General features: G+C 36.0%; 1 protein-coding gene and 1 long non-coding RNA gene across 2 annotated transcripts; one reads left to right on the top strand and one right to left on the bottom strand.

The window, feature by feature from the left end:
- The first annotated feature begins 1,118 nt into the window (after nucleotides 1-1,118).
- LOC140339662 (membrane-spanning 4-domains subfamily A member 8-like) lies at nucleotides 1,119-12,312 on the top strand. Its single transcript, XM_072424462.1, has 8 exons — nucleotides 1,119-1,260; nucleotides 3,251-3,351; nucleotides 3,429-3,569; nucleotides 6,487-6,606; nucleotides 8,575-8,631; nucleotides 8,722-8,865; nucleotides 9,401-9,520; nucleotides 10,440-12,312. Exons 3-8 carry the CDS (start codon nucleotides 3,438-3,440, stop codon nucleotides 10,623-10,625), a joined length of 759 nt encoding a protein of 252 aa, XP_072280563.1. The 5' UTR covers nucleotides 1,119-1,260; nucleotides 3,251-3,351; nucleotides 3,429-3,437; the 3' UTR covers nucleotides 10,626-12,312.
- A 7,503-nt stretch (nucleotides 12,313-19,815) lies between these two features.
- Nucleotides 19,816-22,122, bottom strand: LOC140340105 (uncharacterized). Its single transcript, XR_011922587.1, has 3 exons — nucleotides 22,020-22,122; nucleotides 20,930-21,052; nucleotides 19,816-20,264 (listed from the first exon to the last, which is right to left on the bottom strand). It is a non-coding gene; the product is annotated as an uncharacterized lncRNA (long non-coding RNA).
- Nucleotides 22,123-24,366: the final 2,244 nt, after the last annotated feature.

Consider the following 24,366-nt stretch of genomic DNA (forward strand, 5'->3'; position numbering starts at 1 on the left):
TGGGGAATTTCCGTAACTTTTTTTATTCTGCTTACCATCGTAAAAATGTAGTTTTATTATTTGCCCCTGATTTATTGACAATAGTCCCTAGGTTATAAAGTGTAGGGGGGGGGGGGGGGGAGGGTCAATAACCTAAACAGCAATAAAGATTTAAAAGTGTTTTGGCTGACCTTTTGCTCTACTTGGATGATTGTGAAATCTGGTGAGATTTCATTTGAACTTTGATAGAGGAAAAATAAAATTGAGAAATTTTTTTAAATGTTAAGCTAGCAGTGACCTGTAATCACAATTTATTCAAAAACATGTCTGTTTACTTTTGAAGCAAGTTACTCTTCTGTTACTGTTGATTTTGACGTATGCTAATAAATGATAAAATCTTCAAAAAAATAGAACATAAAATTACTTCCAAGACTAAAAGGACAACTGGGCTAGAAGGTGAATGGTAAGGAAAGCTTTAAATCTTGACAATAATGTTCTGTACTTACTGTTGAGGTTCCTTCTTGTAAAGGCCTACCAATAAAGATTTATTCGGGATGGTCAAAATTAAAACATGTTTTGTCATTTTTATCCAAATAACATTTTTACAAAAAACAAACAAATTAAAAAAAACGTTGCCAAATTGTCAGTTACATAATATTGTCACCAAATCACAAAAATTGCTAGGGGTGGGATTATGGGAACATGTCTTAAGTGAAAAACTATTTAAAACATTTTTTTCACTGGTAATAATACAACCACCATCGCTCTTTCCTCTTATGCACATACTCGTGCACAATCAAGCGCTCTATACCTCCTGCACATACTGCTCCATCTTGTCCTCTGCAGTTTGTATGTGCTGCCCCCTGATATACCCCTCACCAAACTGCAGCCCCATTTAATGTTCATTTATGTTCATTTAGAGAAATAACCTCCAGGCTAAAATGACAAATGGCCAGCATATTTATCATCGACCTACCTATAATACATTGGTGACTCAGGCATACTTTACCTTTGACAGCTTCCGTCTTTGTGTGCTTTATTAGTTGTCAATCTGCACCCTGCCAGGATTTTATAGACCTGCAGGTAACCTTTAATCAAACATACAAAACAAAATACATTCTAATATGCCTTGGTCACAAAGGTCTTATTGTGGGATATTAGCATATCACCTGGCAACTTTTTTTTTAATTATGGTTTCAAGATAAATAAAACAACTGACCTTTGAATAAATCATTTGTTTTCCGCAGCTGTAACACAACTAAATTTAACGCACAATACCTGGTAAGAAAACTGTTTTTTTAATAATATTTTATTTTTTTATGTATACATTTGCATGTTGCATTTCCATAAATCAGTGTTAAAGTATTAGTAGTAATAATATTTTTTTATGCTGGCTTTTGCCAGTTGCGACTTTTTAAGGCAATTGAAAAGCCCCATAACATAAAATTACTAGGGGGGGATGAGGGAGTCGGGGAGACCTATGGAAACTTGCCCCAAGTAAAAAATGTTGTTTTTGCATAAACCAATAATAAGGTACTGGTGGGAACAGACATTTTTAATACAATGTCCATGTTTTCAAAATATAGACATTTGACTTTTTTGTTTGTTCAAAATTTTTTTAACACTTTTTGTTAATTTGTGTAAAATTTATGTTTTAACTTAGGCAATTACCTTTCCTAATTCAGAAAACTATTTTGTAGCCTGTCTGTAGCTGAGCACCTGATTACAATTTAACTTACAATTTAACCACCAGGGTCGGGGGAATTTTTAGAAGTTCAAATTGATTCAATCAATATTCACCAAAAATGTAATTCAACTTTAATTATTAATAAATAATAATAATAATATTAAAAATAAAACAGTTAATATATTTTTGGTACGACTAATTTGTCAGTTGGGTCTATGTTGTATTACAGTTTAATTAATCCTTTTTTTTTCAATTGTAAATATTTTGTCACTGAAATTGCCGAGGTGAAAGAAACTGATGGCAGCATTTCTCAAAAGAAAAAAATTAATGTATAGTGAACAAAATATAATATTTTACAGGATACAGGATTACAATTTTTAACACCAGGGGTCCTACAATTTGTACAAGTTCTATTTGATTCAATGAATATTCACCCAAAATTTAATTCACCTACAGTAAAATCCACATTTTGGACCAAGTACATTAAAATGGTTAATTAATAATAATATTAATAAAAATGAAACAATTATTCATATTTAGTATTTATTTTTCAGTTGGGTCCATGTTCTATTATGGTTTAATTACCCATTTTATTTACATGTAGGCTGTTGCCCACAACCTCTAAACATATATATTGTTACTGAAATGTAAAAAGGGTCAGGGGGACTGATGGGAGCATTTCCTAACATAAAAAAATGTAGGTATAGGGAACAAAATATTTTTATAGCAATCATAGGGTTAATTAACATCCAAAAATGTCCATTATTAGCATCCCAGAGCGTGCAATAGGTTTGACACTTTCACATTCATTTGTTCACTGCATGAAAAACGTATTGCAATCGGATGGGAAGACAATTGTAGTATAAAAGAACACAATGAAAATGAGGGGATCAATTATTACAATGTTGTAAGATGTGTTAAAATGTAGTGTTTATTAATGTTTGTAAATAGTAAACAAATATAATGTAATATAGTGTATTACTGCCAATGGTCCCAACCGATATTAAAACCAGACACTTTCATCAGCTTGGGACTTTCATGATTAGGAATCTGGGGCAACTACCCCTGTGTGCTCCCTCTCCTATCCATAAATGTCGTCTGGAAATTTGCTTGCCAAAGAAGATGGGAACACAAAATGTGTAGTTCAAAACCAGACTCACACCTGGCCACAAAGGAGGGCCATCATTGTGGGAGAAGTTCTCTTCTCCACAACCCAACCCCAGTGGGGGTCTGTGGATGGGGACTTTTTTGGAATCTGGGGAATGGGTACAGGATTATATAATATAATACCACTTATATATTCCCAGAGGGGAATAGGCCAGTCAGAAGATCAACAGGACAATACTTTTTTCAGCTAATAATTACCTTTGCAGAGTCATGGGATATCTAAATAGAGCTCCCACAATAATTGATCCAGTGCCAACTGATCCAATATGCACAATGACAATAGTTGCATCTAGGTGTGGCTCTTGTAATTGTGTATTATCAGTTCCACAAGGGAATGCCTAGAGTAGTTTAAAATGGTTCTTATAAAGGTTACCATTAAAATCTTTTAGAGGTCATCTTTTTCATATTTTTTTACAGGAAGAAGAGTTAGTTGGTGTCCTTTAAACTGGTACCATAGCCACCTGAAAGTCCAGAAATCAAAACCTGTGAAAGTTTGGGGAAGTTGTAAAAAATTGGGTGTAAGTTACTACCTATAAACATTTTATTGAACTGTATTGAACAATATTTTAGTTGTGACGTCAATTTTTTTTAACAGGTTAGAAATATGGATTTCCCAGAGCCTCTACCATATGGACCCGTGTATGGAATTCAGCAGAAACGCAATCTTCTCCCAATGGTTCCTTGTAACCAAGAATATTACAAGATCTTTTTAAGGGGTCACCCTAAAGTTTTTGGAGTGAGTAATGCATAGATATCAGGTTCCTAAAACAGGCTTTAAATATATTATTTTTGTCTGGTGTGAGGTTTGTAAGTAAAGAGAACCTATGCAACTGGTTCACTATTAATGATACCCCCCAAAATAAACTCATTGAACTTTTCTTCACAATTCTGTTTGCTTCATTCAATCACTGGGAAGGGCCAAAGTAAAAAATAATGTGATTTACTCCTCTCCTCTTATCAGGTCAAGGACAGGGAGAGAGTCCTCTTAGTCATGGCTTTGAGCTGGCGCAAAGCTTAATTTTTTTAAAATGTTTTTTCCTGCAATATTCACATAATTATTATAATAATAAAGCTTATGACAGTAGGTAGTATGTGCAGGATTGGAGAGACTGTGAATAGGGAAAAGTAGCTGAGATATTTTAGCTAAAGCTGTTTTGGCTGTTAAATATTTATTTTAGTGAGTTCAAAATTTTCACTATGGTCAGCAACATTTAGTTAATTGCAAAGTCCTTAAACATTGAATTGTCACCACCATTGCTGGGGGTGAAGGAAAGGAGCGTTAAAGGAACCTGTGGGGAAAAATAAAAACGTGTGATAATTTTTCTGGTGAGAAAACTGGCACAGTTCTATAAGGCCTGGGTGGAATACAACAATGGCCCATGAGTTGTTGCAGGACATTCTTGGTCTTTGGTTTTTAATACGACAATGATACAAAGGTTCTGGGGTTTTCCCCAGAAGCCAACTTGTCTTTGTAGATCTAAAGGACACTTATTGTCACATTCCAAATGAGGAAAGATTTTAAAAGTTCATAAGTTTTATTACTTTGTAGAGGCAGATGTCTATATTCAGTTTGTGTTTGTGGCACTACTGTTTGAGTTGTCCACCTTAACATTTACAAAAAAAGTACCCTTGTACCCTTCCTTCATATGAAGGGGGTAAGAATTCATCAATATCTTATCATGCTCCTTCTAGGTTATTCGCAAGAAGTATTGTTGACCTCAAGAAATCTCACAATCCAGGTTTTGAGTTTGGTTGGTTAATCAACTTGAAGTCATCTAACTTTGAGGAAATCCTTGATCTATGCTGGGCTCAGGATCCATACTGGGGAGAAAATGGTCTCCTCTTCAGAGGAGAAAGTGACAATCGTCAGGAGCAGAATGTACCAAGCCCCAACGTTATCTACCAGCCAGTGAATGTCTTAAAGTAGTGTGAACCATGGTGTCCACATGTTCCATGACAAAATGGGCTCAGTGGCATAGTCTGGCTTTTTAAAGCAGTGGAGGAGGTTGGCTCTGTGGCAGAGGCTAACTCTTTCCCCTTCCATGAAGGAAAGCTTAAGCTAGTGGATACTGATCTTAAATCAATGTCTAGGAAACTCTGCTCAATGTCTTTGGCCTCTTCCAGGTCTGGGCTTGAATTTGTTGGAATTGGGAGCAGAATTCAGGTTTGAACTCAGGTTTGAGTGATTTCTAAAAATTTTTTACCAATGATAGCATACAATGTATTGCTTTTGAGGATGGACAACATGACTGCAGTAGCCTATGTGAGGAATCATGTGGGCACCAGAAATCATGTTCTCCTCGAATAAACTGAATCTGGTCAATCTTCTGCACTTATGAGCCATATATCTTCTGAGAGCACAGAACCTGCAAGGAAGCCACTGTCTTAGGAAGCCTTTTCTTTTCTCATGAAGGACTTAATCCTTTTGGAAGTAGACCCCACAAAACAGAAAGCTCTGCATCTTTTACTCCAGGTTTTTGCTGTCTTTGAGTGGCATCTGAGGATGCACTGCATTAGATTTCCAGAGAACATATGCGTTTCCTCCAAGCTCAATGAATTTTCACATTCCTCAGGAGACTCCTGATGGAGTAGGTGTTGAGGCTGTTATCTCTGATTTCCAATGCTAAAGACTCTTGCAATCCTTGATCCCATTCATTAATGACACGTTAAGTCAAGGAACATCCCTACACCCTTACCCAAACTGACTAAAATTCATGGGGTACATAAAAAAGTTGGTATTTGGAGAACCTACATTGTTCAGATAAAGTCAGAGTCAGAAAGCCATCCACTAACCTCATACATCGGCTTCTCAGGTCTCCTTAGACTAGGTCTGCAGAACAGTCTCCTGATCGACTTTCCATACATTCCTCTCTCATTATCAAGTGGAAATGGCAACTTTGAGAATGGTTGAGGTGCAGCTCACATGGGTTTTGTTTATTAGAATTCCGTGGGTAAATCTAAGGGCAGGAATTACCTATACATTGCTGCCAAAGAATCTGGTTATGAAAATTACAAGGAGCTTACAGAAATTGTTCATTATTGTGGCCAAAATTGATGGGGGATTTTGGGAATCAATATAAATATAAGAATTAGCATTGGTCCTTGTTGTAAATATGATAGAGGATGGACTTACTTCAGGGCATAAATAAAGTTTTATTTTATTATCAGTAGGTATGTTCTGTATGTTCTTTATTTAGAAAACTTTTTTCTGTAAAAATTTTTAAGTCTGTCATTATTTCTAGGTCTTTCTTGCTACCTTCCATTGCCTAGGCAAGATAGCATCTTATGTGCACTGGACAGTGCACCTATTTTTCTGGCTCATCGGTTCCCATGTGTACAGAAGGGCCTGCTTCAGATTTAAAAAAGACAACAAATACTTATCTGTTTTAAAATCACAGGGTTCAATTTATAAAATATACCTCTGGATATTTTAAAACAATGACTTATTACGCCACTCAGTGGCCACAGCTGTCACAATAGGAAATTCAATCTGTATAAATGAATATTAAGAACAAATCTAAAACGATTGACAAGGGAATCATTTATAAATAGAACCTAAAGTTTTTAATATTATTACTTTATATATCAAAGGCACATTGGTAATCGTTTTGCTAATAAACCATGTTAGAACTTATTTTACAAATATTTTTTAGGTTATACAGATCACACTGGTGTCCATGCATCTGTCCTTGGGAGCAGTACTTACATCGTCTTCATACATTAACTTTACAACAACTGCAAATAGTGGAATTCCATACTGGGCGTCAGTGTTTGTAAGTAACCCATCCGAGGTTTTGATAGTTGATAGATGCTTTTGTTGTTTGGATGTAAAATTCCAAATTCTATACAAACTTCATTCTAGGCCCACTGACCGTTTTTCTTTTTAAACTTATTCTAATTATTATTTTGCCATGTCATGTCATGTAATAGCTCTTGCCATACGTCTCTACCTCCCCTGAGGAAGCCAAAAGGCAAGATTTGTCAGTCACAGGGACAATCATGTTGCTTTTTTCTTTAATAATCCTACATATTTTCCTATACTATGACAAAGTTTTGGTACTATGTCCAGTGCCATTTTGGTTTTCAGCATGTATATTTTGTTTAACTTTCTTCTTACTTATTAAAAGTAAAATTGATTATTTATTTCCCCCCTCTCTGTCAACCTTTTACTTGTTATACTTATTTCAGCTAAATGTGGGTCTGGAATGTGCTAGCATTCAACAAACCCCTTTATCTACCTAAGTGTGCACACCCTTAAATTTATACTTTGTTGAAGCACCTCTTGATTTACAGCATAGTAAGGCATATTATGTACCCTTGTTTTCAGATATCCGGGGCCGTATTATTAGGGGTGTTCCAGATTCCAAATTCCCATATGCAGACTCCCATAACACAGGGTAGTGTTGTGGGGATGAGGCCATTCCCCCAAACAATGGCCCATTCCCCCATTATTTTAGTGATAAGCCTACCTGGAAAAAAAAAATAACATGGAAATGGCACTAATGAAGAAAAATAAAAGAAAAACGAAAGACTGAACAAAAAAAGGGTTTCATTGACAAATAAAACATTTACAAATAGACCACTTTAATACAGTTTTTGTTAACCCATCTGATGAAAAAAGAAAGTAGTTAGAGCCAATGTTTTGATAACATATCACGTCACCCAAGATAAATAATTTACCTTGGATATGGGCAGGATGAATCACCACCATTTTGCAAACTATTTCATATGTGGGATGGAAGAACAAATTTCCATGGTTGGAAATCCATAAACCTACTAATTATTACCTACTACTTTCTACTACTATTTTCAACATCCTACTAAAGGTCCAAACACCTTTCAGCCCAAAAGTCAGCAATCTTTAGATTGATTCTTGATTAGGGCTCACTGCTAGGTTTGGTGTTTGGGTTTGGGTTGATATCAAATTCCACCAGAACATCAGTGATTTGAACGGAATTAAACAAACCTGAACATCCCTGGTGTTAGGTGGTCAGATTCACAGAACTGTATGTTTTTAACTGTTAGGCTTAGTCTACATGGACCCTTTCCCCAGGGTTTAATCCGAGGCTTTTAAAGCACTTGTTTGAAATCCCCATGCATTCCAATCAGGTAATCTACACTAGGACGTTTCCTTGAGGCACGTTTATGAAATTGCAACGTTTAAAAAATTAAAACGCTGGGTTAGCGATGGAAAACGCCCAAAAACGCGGGTAAACGTTTTCTGTCAGTTGGCCTGATTTGTTGAGCAAAACATTAAATAAATAAATAAAATAAAATAAAAACAGCGATGCACCCCATACAATAATAAAATGAGACCTTACGATACACTGAGGAGATGCCTGGATAGCAAATAGTGTAGAAAGCATATGTGCTCCCCTCCTATCTAATAAAGGTCCTCTGGAATCTGGTGTTCCCAAAAGGGGGCAAAAAAGATGCTGGTCTAATCTAAGTCTGGGAAAATGTATGGTATGTGGCAAATAAATTAAAATCAACGTCAAGGCAATCTGCCAGGGTAGGCACAGCATAATCAAGTCTAGACAAAATGATACAGGCAGAAATGCAATATGGTAGAAGACAATGAATTGCAAGGTAGCTGGTACAAAGTCCCAGCCATGGCTAAAAAAGCCTTAGGCCCTTTAAGGAGTTTTTTAAGTTCCAAAAAATGTATGTTTTGTTGTGTGTGTTTTCTATATTTTCATAACTAACCTTCCTATATAACGTATGAATTCTCTTTCCAACAGTACCTGGTTTGGGGAGGCTTGTGTGTTACCGTCGAGAGTAGGCCTAGTCTTGCCTTGGTGAGCCACCACAAAAAATGGTCTTGATATTCTAAATGCTCTATCTAGCTCTAAACAAATGGTTTCACAGTATTTTATCTCTTGATACAGGTAAAATGGACCTTTGTATTTACAGCTATCACCTTCTTGGCCTCTGTAATAGAGTTTTGCTTGATCTGCCTGGATTTGAATAGACTTAATAGCTATGACTGTCCAATATGGAATCATTGTTGGACCACAGCCTACCAGGTTGAGGTATGTACCAGATTTTTAATATGGAGTAAAATGTCCTATTTAAAGCAAAGGTTTCCTACACTTCCTTATAAACCCCTTTTAATAAATAGCCTTTTAAATGTAAGGACTGGCTGTTGACAAGGTATTGTAAAATAAAGGCTGCTGGAGGCACAAATACATACAGGCATATTATGATGAATTACTCCACAATATATGCAGCTAGAGAGGCCAGTGTAAATATCTCTTACTGATTTCTAGAATTAAAAGATTTTAATGTTCATAGTCTGAGCACAGGTGCAAAAGAAGGCAATCTCTGTAAAATAAAAATGATTAAAGCCAATACATCTTTGGGGTTAACATCCCATCTGAAAAGGTATTTTTTCTTTTTAAAAAAGTTCTTTATTCTTGGGATTTGTGAGAAGTTTTCCAGACACATATCATAAATCATTTCACATAAGTGTTCCATCAGATATTTTTTGAGATGATACCAGTAGTGTTTATAAGAATATTGTTTGTAATCAGCATTCCACTAACATGGTCTACAATTTTTTAACAGCTGCATGGGATTGCTCTAGCATTCCTATTTCTTGTTTGTCTGCAACAACTTGGAATGTCCACTTACTTGCTGTTTATCGGCAAAAGGGCACTGAAGGCTAATAAGGATTGCATACCACAGGTAAGAAAATCTATAATTTTTTTTTATTATAGGAGAGTTTAATTTTGTTTCTGTTAGTGCTAGTGAACTACAGAATATTCTATTCAAATAGCATATCAAAGAAAGTTGTGTTTGACTACACTTAAGTATGAACTACTTCCTTACAAATTGCAGCGTGGTAAGTCCTTAGCCAATGACCATGACATTGCAGGATGAAGGATGGGATGTACTTTTTTTTTAAATGCCAAAAAAAAATTTATGTTACCTAAAGCAATCAGCACTGTACAGTATATCTTATCATGTCCGTTACCAATACAAATTGGATGGATCACTTTAGCTGTTTTCAAAGAATTAAAAATAAAACAGTTTCTCTACTTTGATTTCTCCTATTACCACATCACCAATATCTCAGCAGATTTTTTTTCAGAAGCTCTGAGCTCAGTTTTTGGTACAGCAACATCAAATCAGCATTCCTTTATTGCACATGTATCTAAAAGCTTGCTTGGAATTGGTTGAAAAAAGTCTCATAGGATGCCCATGGTGTAATGATCTCTGGGAAAATTATTATTTTATACTTCTCTAGCAGTTAAAAAATTGGATAAGAGGCGTGCCACTACATTTTGTTTTTCTTTATCCTAAAACTTTGCTACCCCTATTTGTATGTATGTATGTATGTATGTATGTTTATATGTATGTACAGTGCTGCTTATTATATTGGCGCTATATAAATTCTGTTTATTAATAATAATAATAATAATAATAATAATAATAATTAAAAAATAAGTGATATTACAAAAAACTGGATGAATGAATTGATGAATGAACAATCAATTGTTGTCATTATTAGTATCATTCCTTTTTGAAGTCTGTGTTGCTATGCTGATAGACTTTCACCACCATGCCACTTATTAATAAACCATCTTGCTGTCATGTTTTGCAGGTATATGATATAAACAATGAATATAAGTATTGTATGTCCTCGAAAATGCAACAACCAGCCAACGAAAATTCAAATTACATTCCTTTTACCTTTGACAACAAGATGTCAAGTATTGAAATTCCTGACAACTTTAGGAAGGAAGACCAACTACCGGCAGAAAATTATACAGGAAAAATAAATTCATGATCGGGACATTAAATAGAAAACTAAAATACTATAATTTAGAGTACTTTCACTAAAGCCAAACTCCAGGAAAAAAATGTAAAATATGCAAATTAAAACACCTATGAAATCAGTAGTAGATAATTAAATGTAAATTATAAAGCAAGTAGTGTAAGTATCTGAATTCAACTTGATAGCAGCCTGTTGCAATCTACTGCACTGGAGGAGTCACAACACAAGGATCAACATAAATGATCTTTAATGCAAGGAGCAAGTAAAAGAAAAACTGCAGCCAAGGCGGAAATGCCCTCTTTGTAGCAATACAGACCTGAGCTTTATGCCAGGACATTGTTGTCACCCTCCAAAAATGTATTTATTCCCACTATAACTTCTTCTATTTGCTGAGTAGAGATGATTGACAAACTTTAAAGAACATTGGTCAAACCTTAAGCAAATTCTACCCGGGCAGACTCACCCATCATTACTAAAAAAGACCAAGGAAGGGCTCAATTACTATGTTTTCATTCATATTTAGGTTACTCATTGTGAAAGAATATAATGCTAACTGAATTAAAAATTCTTGGTGAGTGAGGTGACAACGGTGTAACGATGATACAGCAGTGGCCATTTGACTAGTATGGATTTTCTGTGATGCTGTAATGTAGTCAGATCAGTCTACCTCTCCCTCCAAGCAATGGCAGTGGTGGGACTGGATTTTTAAAGATGGAGATCTTTGCAAATATTGTGTTACAATTCCAAGAAAAGGACCTTTGAACTGCAGAAATTCCAACTTAAAGGAATTTAGGTGGGTTTGCCTTTTAATCATGAACACTTTTTATAGAGAATGTAAACCTGAACAATGAACTTGTCTTGTTTCCTTCCTTTTGGTTTGTCAAATATATAGCTAAAAGTGTTTTATCAAATCTCATTTCAATAAGTGGAAAAAAAACTGAAAGAGCTCCAGTGTTGTTCTGTGTCCCATGTAATGTATTTTCATGCACTGTTATCAGAGGTTCCTCTTTCCTCTCCTCTTCTGTAAATATGCACCACTTCTCCTATGTTATGGAGATTAGGGAAGAGGGATGTGTTCTAAGATTATAGTACACCTCTTGTCCTGGGTGAAAACTGGTGCCAGAGTCAATCATTAAAAAAAAGTGTGGGGGGCTGTGGGCAGTGTCAGGTTTTCAATGGAGATTCATGTTACCACGATGTGAAGACATGATATGCCTCTAAAAGTAAAATAACCTCATTTTGTTTAATGTGTTTATATCTTGATACATTTTTCAATAAGATCAATGCAAATACATAAGATCTTAACTAAACAGATAATAGAGGCACATTCATACTTGTCCGTTCCAGTTGTGTTTGGGATGCCTTAGTACATTGGAAATTGGACAAGGCAGCCTATTTATTTTGAACAGGGTGACAAAGGACATGAGGATCAAAAGACGACCATGTGCCCTTATTTCCAACACAACTCTTAATAGCATTGGGGCTGTGTTGCCTTAGTTTGTTAGGTTCCATTTAAAATGAATGTCACCACGACACTCCAACACACACAGGGTGAGACTTTATGGTAACTCACTATGGCACAAAAGTTTGTTTCAGCCCTAATACAAGAATTTTTTGTAATTTTTTTTTATTAAAAACACTGTAGTAACAGATATAAAATACTTTCGTACATGGCAAAAATAAAGTACACTAACTTGTTTGTATTGTTATATGAATGTCATGAACAACACTGTATAATTCAACTTACAGAATACAAATCTGCTTTGAACAATGACTTCACCTATCATGGTGTCTTGGTCTGTAAGTATAGAAAGAAGTGTCCATAAGAACTGTAGAAAGTCTCTTCTGCCATTGGATATCAGCTTGTCAGTGGGTTTGGGCTGCCAATGGAATTGAGTTATCTGTCTCTTCCATACTCACAGGCACTGTACTGACCGAAGAAATAGCCCCTGTGTTTGGGAAATCGGTTTGTGCTCTGAGGCCCTAATGAAGAAACAAGACATTGTAAGGGAAGTTTGGTACTTTATATAACTGCCCTTTACATGAAAGGGCAACTATCTTTAATGTGAATCTCTAGTCAAAATAAAAAATGAAATATATAGTAAATGTTTTAGTTGCAGTTCCTCACAGTCAGAGCTGGATTATCCACAAGGCAACAAGAGGCTAGGGACAGGTAGATGTCCAGGGTACCCAGCTTTATCTATCATATTGTTGTGGTAAGAGTGGTACCATCCTGTTCCTTCTCAAGAGAAGAGGAACTTGTAGACAGTTGGTGTCGTATGGGGGCCATTCCAGTATAAAGTCATTCCACTTTATCCCCTTTCTCCTGATATTTAGTTACCTGTTCATCCATTAAATGTATAATTTTTAGAACAAATACTCTTACATTGGTATGTATACAAATTGTACCTGTCGTACATTCCCCAAATTTTTCTTCAAGGAACGGATGCTAAATATCAACAATGAGATGGTCACACAAAACTGGAAGGCAGCAATGAAGATGAGTAAGATGTTGCTAATCACTTGGATGACCTGTAACATACAATGGCAATTTGTTTAAAGAATACAACATAGCTCAATGATATTGAATTTACCAGCATTTAAAAAGTCATTAAAAAATTTTTGACTAAAGAAGGACAGAGGAAAATTTATTTTGTGTTTTAATGTTTTCCTTGTTGTTTATGACCCTATTGAGGAACCATTCCCTCACTTTCTGTCCCTGCTCAAGAGTTGCAGGGAACTTGTCCCTGTCAGCAGATGAAAAACTTCCTCACTTATTTGTGCCCCTATTAAAGTGTTTGTCCATCACTTGGAGGGAAAGGGAGATACATCTTAGAGCATACCAATGGAAATAAAAACATGATGGAGGCTCAAACTCATCCTTTGTCTAAAATAACACATTTTAAATGGAGTTCCGATTAATGGGAAATGTAGAATGGACCTGGGTAATGGTCCAGCTTGGGAGATTATCTGTAGAAAATAAGGAGGCAAGTATTTAGTGCTATCTGCTTCACTTCTGGGGATATTTACCTCTCTGTTTGTCCTGTTGGACACAGTCAACAGGTCAAAGTAATCGGTAATCCAAAAGTTTGAGTCAACAGAAATAAAGGAGAAATTTTCCAACAGATTCCAATGTTTCTGGTGACATCTGGAGAGACTTTCCCCCAATTTAGAAAGATTTCCTGTTGTGTCTATTGATCAGGAAATTAAGGAAAACTCACTAATGGTAGAAAAAGTTGACAAGGTTTAAAACCCTTCCCTATTTCCCAAAAAAAAAAATATGATTTAGATAAACGTTAAATGCAGGTCAATAAACTATGGACTTTCACATTGAGTTTGAAAACTTCCCAAAAACTTCTGATTGAAAAAGGATTGCATAGAATGGGACTATTCATAGCAATCCACCAATATCTGTGTTCATAGGAGTGACTAAATGAATAAACCTATGTAAGTGGAAAGTTGATGGTTCTGTTTGACTGGCTGGCATTGTGGTTGACCACCTGAATTCAGACGATTTTGTCACTCAAACCTAGGAATAAAGTTAAATTGTGGATGGATGTTGGACACCAATCTTTTCATACATATATTTTCAACTGAAAGGTTTAAAAAATGTTATACAATTGTAAAACATCCAAACTCTGTCAGTGGAGCACCTAGCTCTGATCTGCAGCCTGACTACATCTCATAGTAAACTACAATCCAACTATACCTTGAAATAAACCCTTACCTGGAAAAATGTTCACTGTTTACTGACCTAGTACCTAAGCCAACTAAACAAGCCGTATACTTACGTAGATGGTGTCTTGGTAAAGAGAACAGGGTTGTGTATAGCAGGGCCCATAAATGTTGTAGTATGTCAGAAATAAGTCAGAGATGGCCAACCCAATCTCAAGTATAGAAACCAAAGCAGATATTGCATTTGTGGCCAGAGTCCCCCTGATCTACAGAGAGGAAAGATAAGAGAAAAATTTTTATTGTTTTTGTATGGCTTATCTGATAACTGTAAGTGTTATATAAAACCTATAAAAAAACTATTTATTATACAACATAATATTTCACTTTACTACTGTTTAGGAGATCCAACCAGAGAATATTTAGGAAGCATGTAAATCTAGACTAGAAATTCCTGTACCAGCCAACTCTAGTGGCTGGAGACTCACACCTGTGCCTTTTGCACCCTTCCTTAATTTTTTTATTTCATTATATATTAGAATAGAACATTACAGTATATTACTGCACATAAAGAATTGCATTCATGCCACTTTTCTCTCTTTTGCCTACTTCTTTCATGTCCTCAACCCTTACCATCTGTCTAACATTTTTATTTTTTTCCTGCTATTTCCCTGCCTTACTGCTTTTCTTTTCTCTTACTTTCCTTTGTCTTTTTTTCCTTCCTTTTATCCCTACTCCTGTACCTTTTTAGTCTCTTTTTTCCCTCATACATCCACAATGAACTTACTAAACAATGGGATTCCTTAGCTGCTGCTGCAACTGAAAACGCTCCTGAGATAATGTACTGAAAAAAAAAGAGAGAAAAGAAACATATATAAACTAATACAAAAAGATTCTAATATATTAAATACAACTAAGCTTCTGTATTGTAACATTCTTATCCGCATTCTTATCATATTTACAGGATACCATATCACTAAAATGTAAAAAATAAATAGTAATAAGAACTATTTTATGTGATCTATGACACAGATGTCAACATTACCAGTTACATATTATATTCTGAAATACTAACCAGCTAGTAATTCAAGGTGTTTTGTGTACATCATAAAATGTGCTCCGAGAAAAATGCATGAATTTGATCATTACTGGCATAATGGTCAGGTAAAAAATGTAATAAAAAAATGTACAGTATGATATTTTAGTAAAAGAATAGTAGTAATGATTTTATAATAATAATATAATAATATATAATATAATAAAATACTCCAAATGTCATATAGCTGTAGACTAGTCTCCAATTGTCATAGTTTAGCAGAGCATGTCTTAAGAGGTCCAAATATTAACTTTATTCCAGGTTCAAGGATTTATAGATTCAGATTCTGAAACTGGTCAGTTTCTCAATCAGCTACACAGCAAAAAACCTCAATATCTTTTCCAGGCATTTTGCAGGAATGTATATTAATACCCTGTGTCCCAAGTTGACAACATGTGTAAAAGGAACTGAATAAAGGTCAAAGGGTAAAGGGAGTCCTGTGAACCTTTTTTTTCCCTATGTATCTGCCAACAAATTAAAAATATATGTAAAAGGTATAAGATATTATATGAGACTGAGACTTGTTTTTTTTAATTACCAAAACTGGTTTCTCTTTGTTGTTTGCATATGCAATACTGCCAAATCATTGACCGAAATGGGACAATTTATTTTAGAATCAGGGTTGGACTGGGGACCTTGGGCTCACCAGAGAAAATAAAAAAGAGGCCTACCAGAATGCAGAGGTTTCCTGCCACAGTGGCATTTTTTTGAAAGGTGGAAAAAGCCAGGGCCCACCAAAGCCCACCAAAAAATTTTTTTGGGAGCATATGACTGAGTTCCCTTGTTGGCAAGTCCGACCCTGATTAGAATACCCATAAACCATTTTTCTGCACAAGAACTTTCAAGGGACCGATGAAATGATTTGGTCCAGATGCTTCTGAACTAGCATAACAAAAAATCCATTTAATGACAGGTACTTACAAAGATTCCTCCCCAATATCCAATGAAGCTCCAAGCTACGTTTGATGTAAATGAACTCAGGGTGCAGAGAACAATAGTTTCCACTGCAAACTGAACACAACCCAAAGGGATTTGGACTGTCTATAAATGGAAAACAAATTATATTTTAATCAGATAAAAGATCAGTTTATTTGAAATAATAATAAACTTTTTAGTTTAAATAGATATATTAAAATAACTGTATTTTCTAAATAGTTTATAAATACTTATGTACATGGTGGCAACTATATTTTCTGATTAAAAACTATGCAATACCAGCAACTAAGTGGTTGCAACTCTAGCTACTGTTCTATCTTCCTTGTCCCATACCTTTCCAAACTTCTTCAGTGCCTTGTCTATAAAAGACTCCCTGACCTGAACCTGAACACCAACTCTCTCCTTGACACATTCCAGTCTGGCTTTCAAGCCACCCATTCCACCTTAATAAAGTGGCCAATTATATCCTTTTTTTCTATTAACACAGACATGCAAAAACAGACATACAAAGACAGTTTGAAGAATAAATATATCTTAAACTGAGGGTCAATTGACACCTTGGCAGACCAGTGAACTATAATTCAGATGTGTTCCTTTTGTGCAGCGTTACCAAGCTTCTCAAGATAGAGGAACCCTTGGAAAAACCTTTAGGTCCGAGGGATTTACTGCTAATAATTAGTATATGCACAGCTCATGGTACAGTGTGGTGGTCACTGAGGAAAATGCCCCTTACATTGCTGGCCAGTGGGAAGGACATCCACCTTACAAATTAGAAGCAAAAGTTGATCATTGGTCAAGGAACCCCTGTCAACCTTTGAAGGAACCCTAGAAAACTATAAGACCCTGGTTGAGAGACACTGAAAATGAATGTCACCAATGTACACAGACATGAAACGGCTCTGATAGTTAAACCATAAACATTCAAACCCACATTACCAATAAGTAAAAACCTTACCCCTAAGGCTTTTGGTTGTCCTTTAAGGAACATTTGATAAATGGGTAGAGTAATGGATTGCATATCAGCATTCATTTGTGTAGGTCTATTTACTGTATCTGATGGAAATGCCATTGTTGTTGACACCTAAAAAAATGAAATAATAATAAAAAAAAACATATACAAATCATATACTATACATTTTATAATGGTACTAAAATAAATATCTTTATTTGGGATCCAGTGTGTGTCCTGGAAGGAATGGGTGGGCCAGGCACTTCATCCCGCTTCCTGGCCAGAAAAGGATAGCTAAGAAGCACCTGGCTGATAAAAGTGTAAGCATGTCTTAAAACTAGGGGAAAGGCTAGGTGGCTCAGGTGGACAGACAAATAAATTGAAATTTCTAAATAGTAAGAATTATAGGAATTTCATAAAATAATTACATATTATTTGGCAAATGTTTTCAATGCTTGACAAAAACTATCCTAGGTTTGCTGGATCACCCAGGTTCACTGATGAAAGTGTATCTTCTCCAGCCTTGGAGAGCTTTAATAAATCAGGCCCAATATAAACTGATCAGACAGAAACCACCTGCCCTTGTGCCATCAAAGCTCTGACCATTCAAGGCATGGATTCCACAAAACCTATGACGTAGCCTTTTGGTATCTAACCTCAAGCTGTTAGCAGCAGATCCGGAGGCCTGCTTTCTTTCTATATTCTTTCTATATTGCATATTTCTACCATCTATTTCCTAGTAATAAACAATGCACACATACCAAGCCATCCAAATGATCTAAGTAAAAAAAGTCATTCATCGGACCAGGCCACCTTCCCCCTAACAACCTGCTGATCAGTATTTATTGTATATTGAAGGAGTAGAAAAAAAACACATATTATTACCTTAACTACCTCGTATGATGACAACGGTACACATTTAGTCCTCCAAGTAAGTATGGGTCATGAAATCTTCATCTTCCAAGTGAAAGTAGATATAACGTAGTAGAGAACTGGCAATTAGTGCAGTTACCTATGCGGCTGCCTCAAATAATTTGGAAATGACAAGCTTAAATTGCATGTTGAGTACTGGAAGTAAAGGAAGAACAGGGGTATAGAATTACTGGCTGGTAATGGAATCTTTGTATTCAGCATTGTATCATCTCGCCTCACTGTGATAGCTGCTCAGCAACCACTTGCAGTAAATTGTATAACCCCTGTCTAACTCCTAGTAATATCTCTTATCTACAGACTAGGCAGCTGATCATACCCCTAGATAATAAAGAATCACAAAGTATTCAAGTTTATTTTTTTACTTTTAAAACTAGTATAAATTGTGTAAGCGGTAATGGGATATTTGATGTTTATTACACAATAAATCAGACCTTGTTTTTTTAATATTATTTTTTATTTCTATCCCCAAAATTTGTATTATTTTTAATTTATGTTTCAAAAAATAACATTGAGTTAAAGCTCAATTCCTGAATTTAAAATAAATGTAAAACCAGTCATACCGAAAAACCACTCCAGCACAACATCAGAAGCAAAATGGAAAATTTAATTAATGTAAACCTGAGCTAATTTCACAATATGTTTTCTATAAAGGAATTAAATAAGAATACAAGAATTTTGTAAGTTAAAAAATATACATTTTATTTTAAAAACTAAAGCCAACTGCAGACTATAGATCAAGGAGTCCATTTGATTATTTCATAGAATTGACCAAATTATTTCAGAATTTGATCAACCAAAATTGATTGATATTATGTAGAGAATAAAAAGAGGTCAGGTCAAACATTTCTGTTAATCATATGTATCTGATGGGTTTATGAGACTGCCTCAGTTTCTGTTCATTTGAATTATGGAGCATGCACGAAAACTTTTCATTCACTGAAAATATATTAATCAATTTGCCTTTTGATTGATCACAAAGTATTGACAATAAAAATAAACTGTACAATGAATTGAAAAAAGAGTGAATTAAAGTCAAATTATGTATGGAATGCTTTAAGATGTGTGTCACAGTAAGCTGTAGACATCTTTTAACAATAGATATCAGGAGAAAAATCCAAACCAAAATTGGTTTTCCAACTTCCTCGTGTGTAGGACCAGTGCCAATGGCCTATGTCTAGCCGAAATTATTGGTCATAGGCAAGTGACATGGGGAGTTCTGGTACATTCTGGGCAGTGTTTATTGGAAATACAATCTTCTTTTTAATATCTACGAGTAAGCCGAACATCAGAAGGTTTTGTTTGCATGACTAACCTCCTTTTGCCTATAGATCACTTTTATACCAGGATTTGTTTGAAAACAGTGATGAAATAAAACAGTAAAAAACCACTTTAGTTTACTTTTTAAACTTTTATTAGGTAAAGTAAATTAAATGATAATTACAATCCATATGGAGTATGTACCATTGAATATGGCCAATATTTCAGATTTAAATAGATTGGGGATTATTTAAAACCTCATTGTTTATCCAAGGACACCTTTGACCCCAGAACCAGAATGTAAAGGAAAAGGGGTTGGGGGTGAGACAGCAAGACAAAGATAGCATTAAAACCCCAGAGCTTCTAAAAATCTTTGTTCTACAAAAAATGTAATTTATTGGTGCATGTACCCCGTTGGAGACATAATACATCATTCCCTGTAACTGGTATTCCCCCAACCATGTGAAAACAAAAAATATGCAGTTAGTATAATAGTGTACATTTAATGTTGCCTCCAGCTTGTCAGTTACAAATATTTAGCTTTTATGATTTTTGCACATCTACTTTTAAAAACTAAATTTACTATACACAAAAGAATTTCCTTTTTTTGAGACTGTGTCATGTAAAAATTCAGATTTGTCTGTAGGATAGGAATAGGAAAAGGGTGACCCATCTAGTTTTGATAACCAGAAGGAAAGACAGGGTACTGAGGTGCTGGGTTCACTGGGGGAGAAGTAGGTATTCCATGGTTGGGAGCAGTTGGTTGCACATTTCTGTTCATGCCACCATTCCCGATCACAAACACCTGCTGAGAAAACAATAATAATACAAAGTTTACAATAAAAGTAAAATCCACAAATGAAAGAGTCAAACCAAACCAAAAAATTCAGATAGGCCTTATCATTTATGATTTAAAAAAAATATATATATATACAAATACCAAATATCACATGAAGAAGTATCACATATTAAAATCCAGCAAGCATTTCAGTAGACTGTGTAGGACCCTCTGGCATTTATGGGGTCATTTACGAAAGATATGGGTGCAGCCAGTGCATCAAACTAGGTAAACTTCCTAGACCTCCCTACCCCATGTCTAGAAGTTCAAACTGGTGCAGAAGTACCCCGTGTCTATCCCTGATTATGGACCTAACTACAAATAACAATAATATATTTTTTTCCCATATTCTAGCTCACAAAGGTATGCTTCACTATAAAATGAAAAGAGGCCACTTAGCTACCACCTAATGTAGTCAAAAACATGAATGGATCCAACATCTGAGAACAAAAACTGTTAATGACATTGATAGGATTCATCCTACATGTCATTGATGCTTTTGCCTAAGGTTTTAACCGTACACAACCTGTTCAAGTCAATACATCGTAAAGCTCTTAGGGGATGTGCACATACCCAAAAAGTAAAAAAAAAAAATTGGTGGTGTATGGGAAAAAAACAGATCTTTTTTTTCTTACCTGCTGCTGTGGAACAGAATTTCCAATTAGTGAACTACATCCAAACGATGAGATGGAGATCGACACACACAGCTGTAGCAAGGTGGAGATAAGCAGTGATATGAAAACGGTTTCTTTGACAGCCTGTTACAAAAGAATGATAATTAAATGTGCCATCATTGTATTTAAAATTTCATGTTCATGCAACCTTTGCAAGGTACCACTTGTGTAGGGCTTTCCTCTCCAGCCTAACTGTCCCTGACCCACCTCTTTCATTTTGTTACCAATCCACCTGCAGATCGTCTGTTCAGCAACCTGTAGCATCACCTAGATCTCTTTAGCCATGGTTCTTGGCATCCCCTGCACAGAGGCTGTGCACAACTGAAAGAGATTTTGGAGTATGTGCTGAGTATGAGTTCAATCCTGTCCTTCCATTGGCTGCTAGACCTATTTAAACTTCCCCAGTTCCAGATTAAGGTGTACTTTTCTGGTTTTGACCTCAGACAAGAACTTGCCTTGTCTGCCTCCTGTCCTCGGCCTGTTTAACTACCTTGCTGTGTTTCTGCCTGATAGCTATTCCTAGACTGAAGTCATCTGATCCCTGCCAGCCCCAGGTGGGGAGAGCCTGGGGGCCATGACCTGGTGACCTCATTGCAGCAAAGTAGTCCGGGGGCAACTAGGGTCACTGGTCCATCACTCCTTGGGCAGGTGTGCCGGTAAAGACCCGGGGATTCCACTCCTCAGGTAGACCTGTGTCACCTGCCAGGGAGCCATAACACAATCATTTGATTTCAGTTATTTGATTTGGGGCCCTTAGCATTGCATGTGGCCATTATTAAATCCTCCTTCTTTCAGGAAGTTATTCACATTATATTTTAAAAGAATAAAGAGGAATGAAGAGGCTATTCTAAATACCTTGAATTGAATTGCATAAAAAGGAACAATGAACTAAACATGTTGTCAATGCGTGATTCGGGATTGTTGAATTTTTGGTAGCCTTATCCAAGTTGCTGGAAGCATGTGTTTAACACGAAATTATGTTTCCTTTTGTTTTCAGATGGCAATATTTGGAAGGGGAGATCCATTATTACTTAGTGGTTATTGTACTAACCCATACTGTAGCACAGGTATCATTGCAGCTGTAATATCCGTTCATGACCACATCCACTAGAAGGACCACAATCTCCACCGCGGATATCACTGCACTGATAATGTTCAGGATCAAGCTGGTTCTAACCTGTTCCAAACCCATACAAAAATCACGGGAATTAGTTTTCTGAAAAAGACATATGGCAACAGAGCAAGATGTGCAAAGGACAGGAATGGATGGTAGATTCAGTGATAGGAGCAATATTTAATAGTGCCTTATACCTTTAATTGTTTCTTGATCTTTGTAACATGGGAGTTTAGGGAACCCCTGCTATAAATATTATATCCACAGCTCACATATTTCTTTAATGTGGTGGTCAGTATAAAGAATGCCTCCTATATTGCTGGCCATTGGAAAGAATATCATCTTTACAAATAGCCAAAAAGATCATTGGTGCCATTTATACTGAACTGAGAGGTCCAAAATACTCATTGCTCAAAGAAGAAAAACACTGATTTAGGTTGTCTTGCTAAGTGGAATAGGGTTGCAAAATGTTTTATCAAAATACAACCAGGTTTGAATCAAGAACACAAAAATTTAAATTTGGTTTTACATTCTTTTTTTTTCAAGTGTATTATAAATTATATCAGGATGAGCAGCCAAGATGGATGAACTCGGAAGAACAGGCAAAGACGGTGGGTTCACTGAGAGGTTGATCATGGTCCTTACTTTTATGAAGACAAACTAAGCATTGCAAAGTAAGCAATACACTAAATTATTATCTAATCATGCAAGGCCTCACACTACCTAATTACTGGAAAATCTGAAGATAGTTGTGTGATCAGATTGCACCACGTGACCATCTTTGGATGGACTATCAGCTAAGAAGAGCTGACCTGTATGGGCAAGAACAGAATAGATTGTTTGCAAATCTCAACATACCCATACAGTTTACATTTTAACTCAAATTTTTGTAATAATCTTTCTACAAAATTCCCTTTTGGTTAACACAAACATTGTAGTGTCAACTCCTTGGAGGGCCGACCTAGATTACCTATTCAGTTTTATTCAAGGTCATGCCTTGTCTTCACTTATATATTCAGTCAAGTAAACCATCGTATGTCCTAGTTGTAAAAGAATGGGATGGGTGCAATTTCCGATGGCTCACCAGACAACGTGATTCAGTGTTTTCTGCTGCAATAGACAGGGACCCAGAGAAAATATACTGCAAAGATAAAAACAGATAAAACATGTTTCAGTATTTTAAAATCTGTAAATCACCACAATGTATAAATCAACCATTGTTTAGTGGTTGTTATGTAAGCCATAAGGATGGTAAAATCAACACCATGATCTGTGCTCTTCCTTCACATTTTGATCAGGGCCGCAATCAAAAAATTCTGGGCTCCGTACTAGGTAAATTTTCTGGGCTTCTCCCATTTTTAAAGGTTATAGTATTGCAAAAGTCATGTTCTTTGGATCGGGGCCCAGTACAGAAATACTCCTTGTCCCCATCCTGATTACGGCCCTGCTCCTAAGGCACCTCGGTAATATGTCATGCTTATTTTATTTATATATTTTTCGAATGTCTTCAGACCAATCACATGACACACTGGGTCTTCTCCTTCTTTGGACTTCTCCTGGTGATGGGCAGTTCTTAATAATGAAGAGAGGCTCTGGGTGATGACATCAGCATGCTCTTTGCATCAACACAGGGCACCATGGTGATGCTCCTTTTTAGGGCAAGCCAAGGAAGCCCAGCATAGTTAATCTGCTACCAGTTTTTGGGTAACCCAAAAGACTGATGGCATTTTGCAAATGGTACGGCAGCATACAGCTCCACAATAAAGGAGAATGGTGCAGCCAGATAAAATAGTGTGTGGGGGGGTACAAAGTATCCACCATCCTAGTCACAACAAAACCCTACCATGGATCTAACTCCTTGGTGCATTCCACCCTCTGAACTTTTCTGCCATTGCTGTTCTTTCCTTACCAACCCTATTTCACAGTCTAACTGTTCCACTGACCTCACAAACCCTACCCTAACTGGGCTTCCATCGCACCTTGCCACCCCCTAAGATCACATCCAAAGGCCAAAAAAAAAGGAATGCAGCAATTATGGTTGACTTAAATGTGACCCTTTACCCAAATATAAATACAAATACAGTCCTTTTCATCTTTTAGCTCTCTAGCTTTACTTTCTTCTAGTTTTTTGACATCAGTGCAAGTGATTTCTCTATCTTTTATTTTACGTATGACTGTCAAGAGTTTGTCCTACTTAAAACCTCACAACTTCTATCAGCAGGATGAATCAAGGATCAAACTTATTTGTCATACTTACTGCCACAGCTGCCCAAAAGGTGATTGC

The sequence above is a fragment of the Pyxicephalus adspersus genome, chromosome 10 (genome assembly GCF_032062135.1).
Source record: "Pyxicephalus adspersus chromosome 10, UCB_Pads_2.0, whole genome shotgun sequence".
In the NCBI taxonomy this organism is placed as follows: domain Eukaryota; kingdom Metazoa; phylum Chordata; class Amphibia; order Anura; family Pyxicephalidae; genus Pyxicephalus; species Pyxicephalus adspersus.

Bases quoted from the DNA above. Each gene is read 5' to 3' on its own strand.
- LOC140339662 (XM_072424462.1), top strand. From the start codon at position 3,438: ATGGATTTCCCAGAGCCTCTACCATATGGACCCGTGTATGGAATTCAG. The intron at 6,607-8,574 runs GTAAGTAACCCA...TCTTTCCAACAG, and splicing joins CATACTGGGCGTCAGTGTTT to TACCTGGTTTGGGGAGGCTT. The intron at 8,632-8,721 runs GTGAGCCACCAC...CTCTTGATACAG, and splicing joins GTAGGCCTAGTCTTGCCTTG to GTAAAATGGACCTTTGTATT.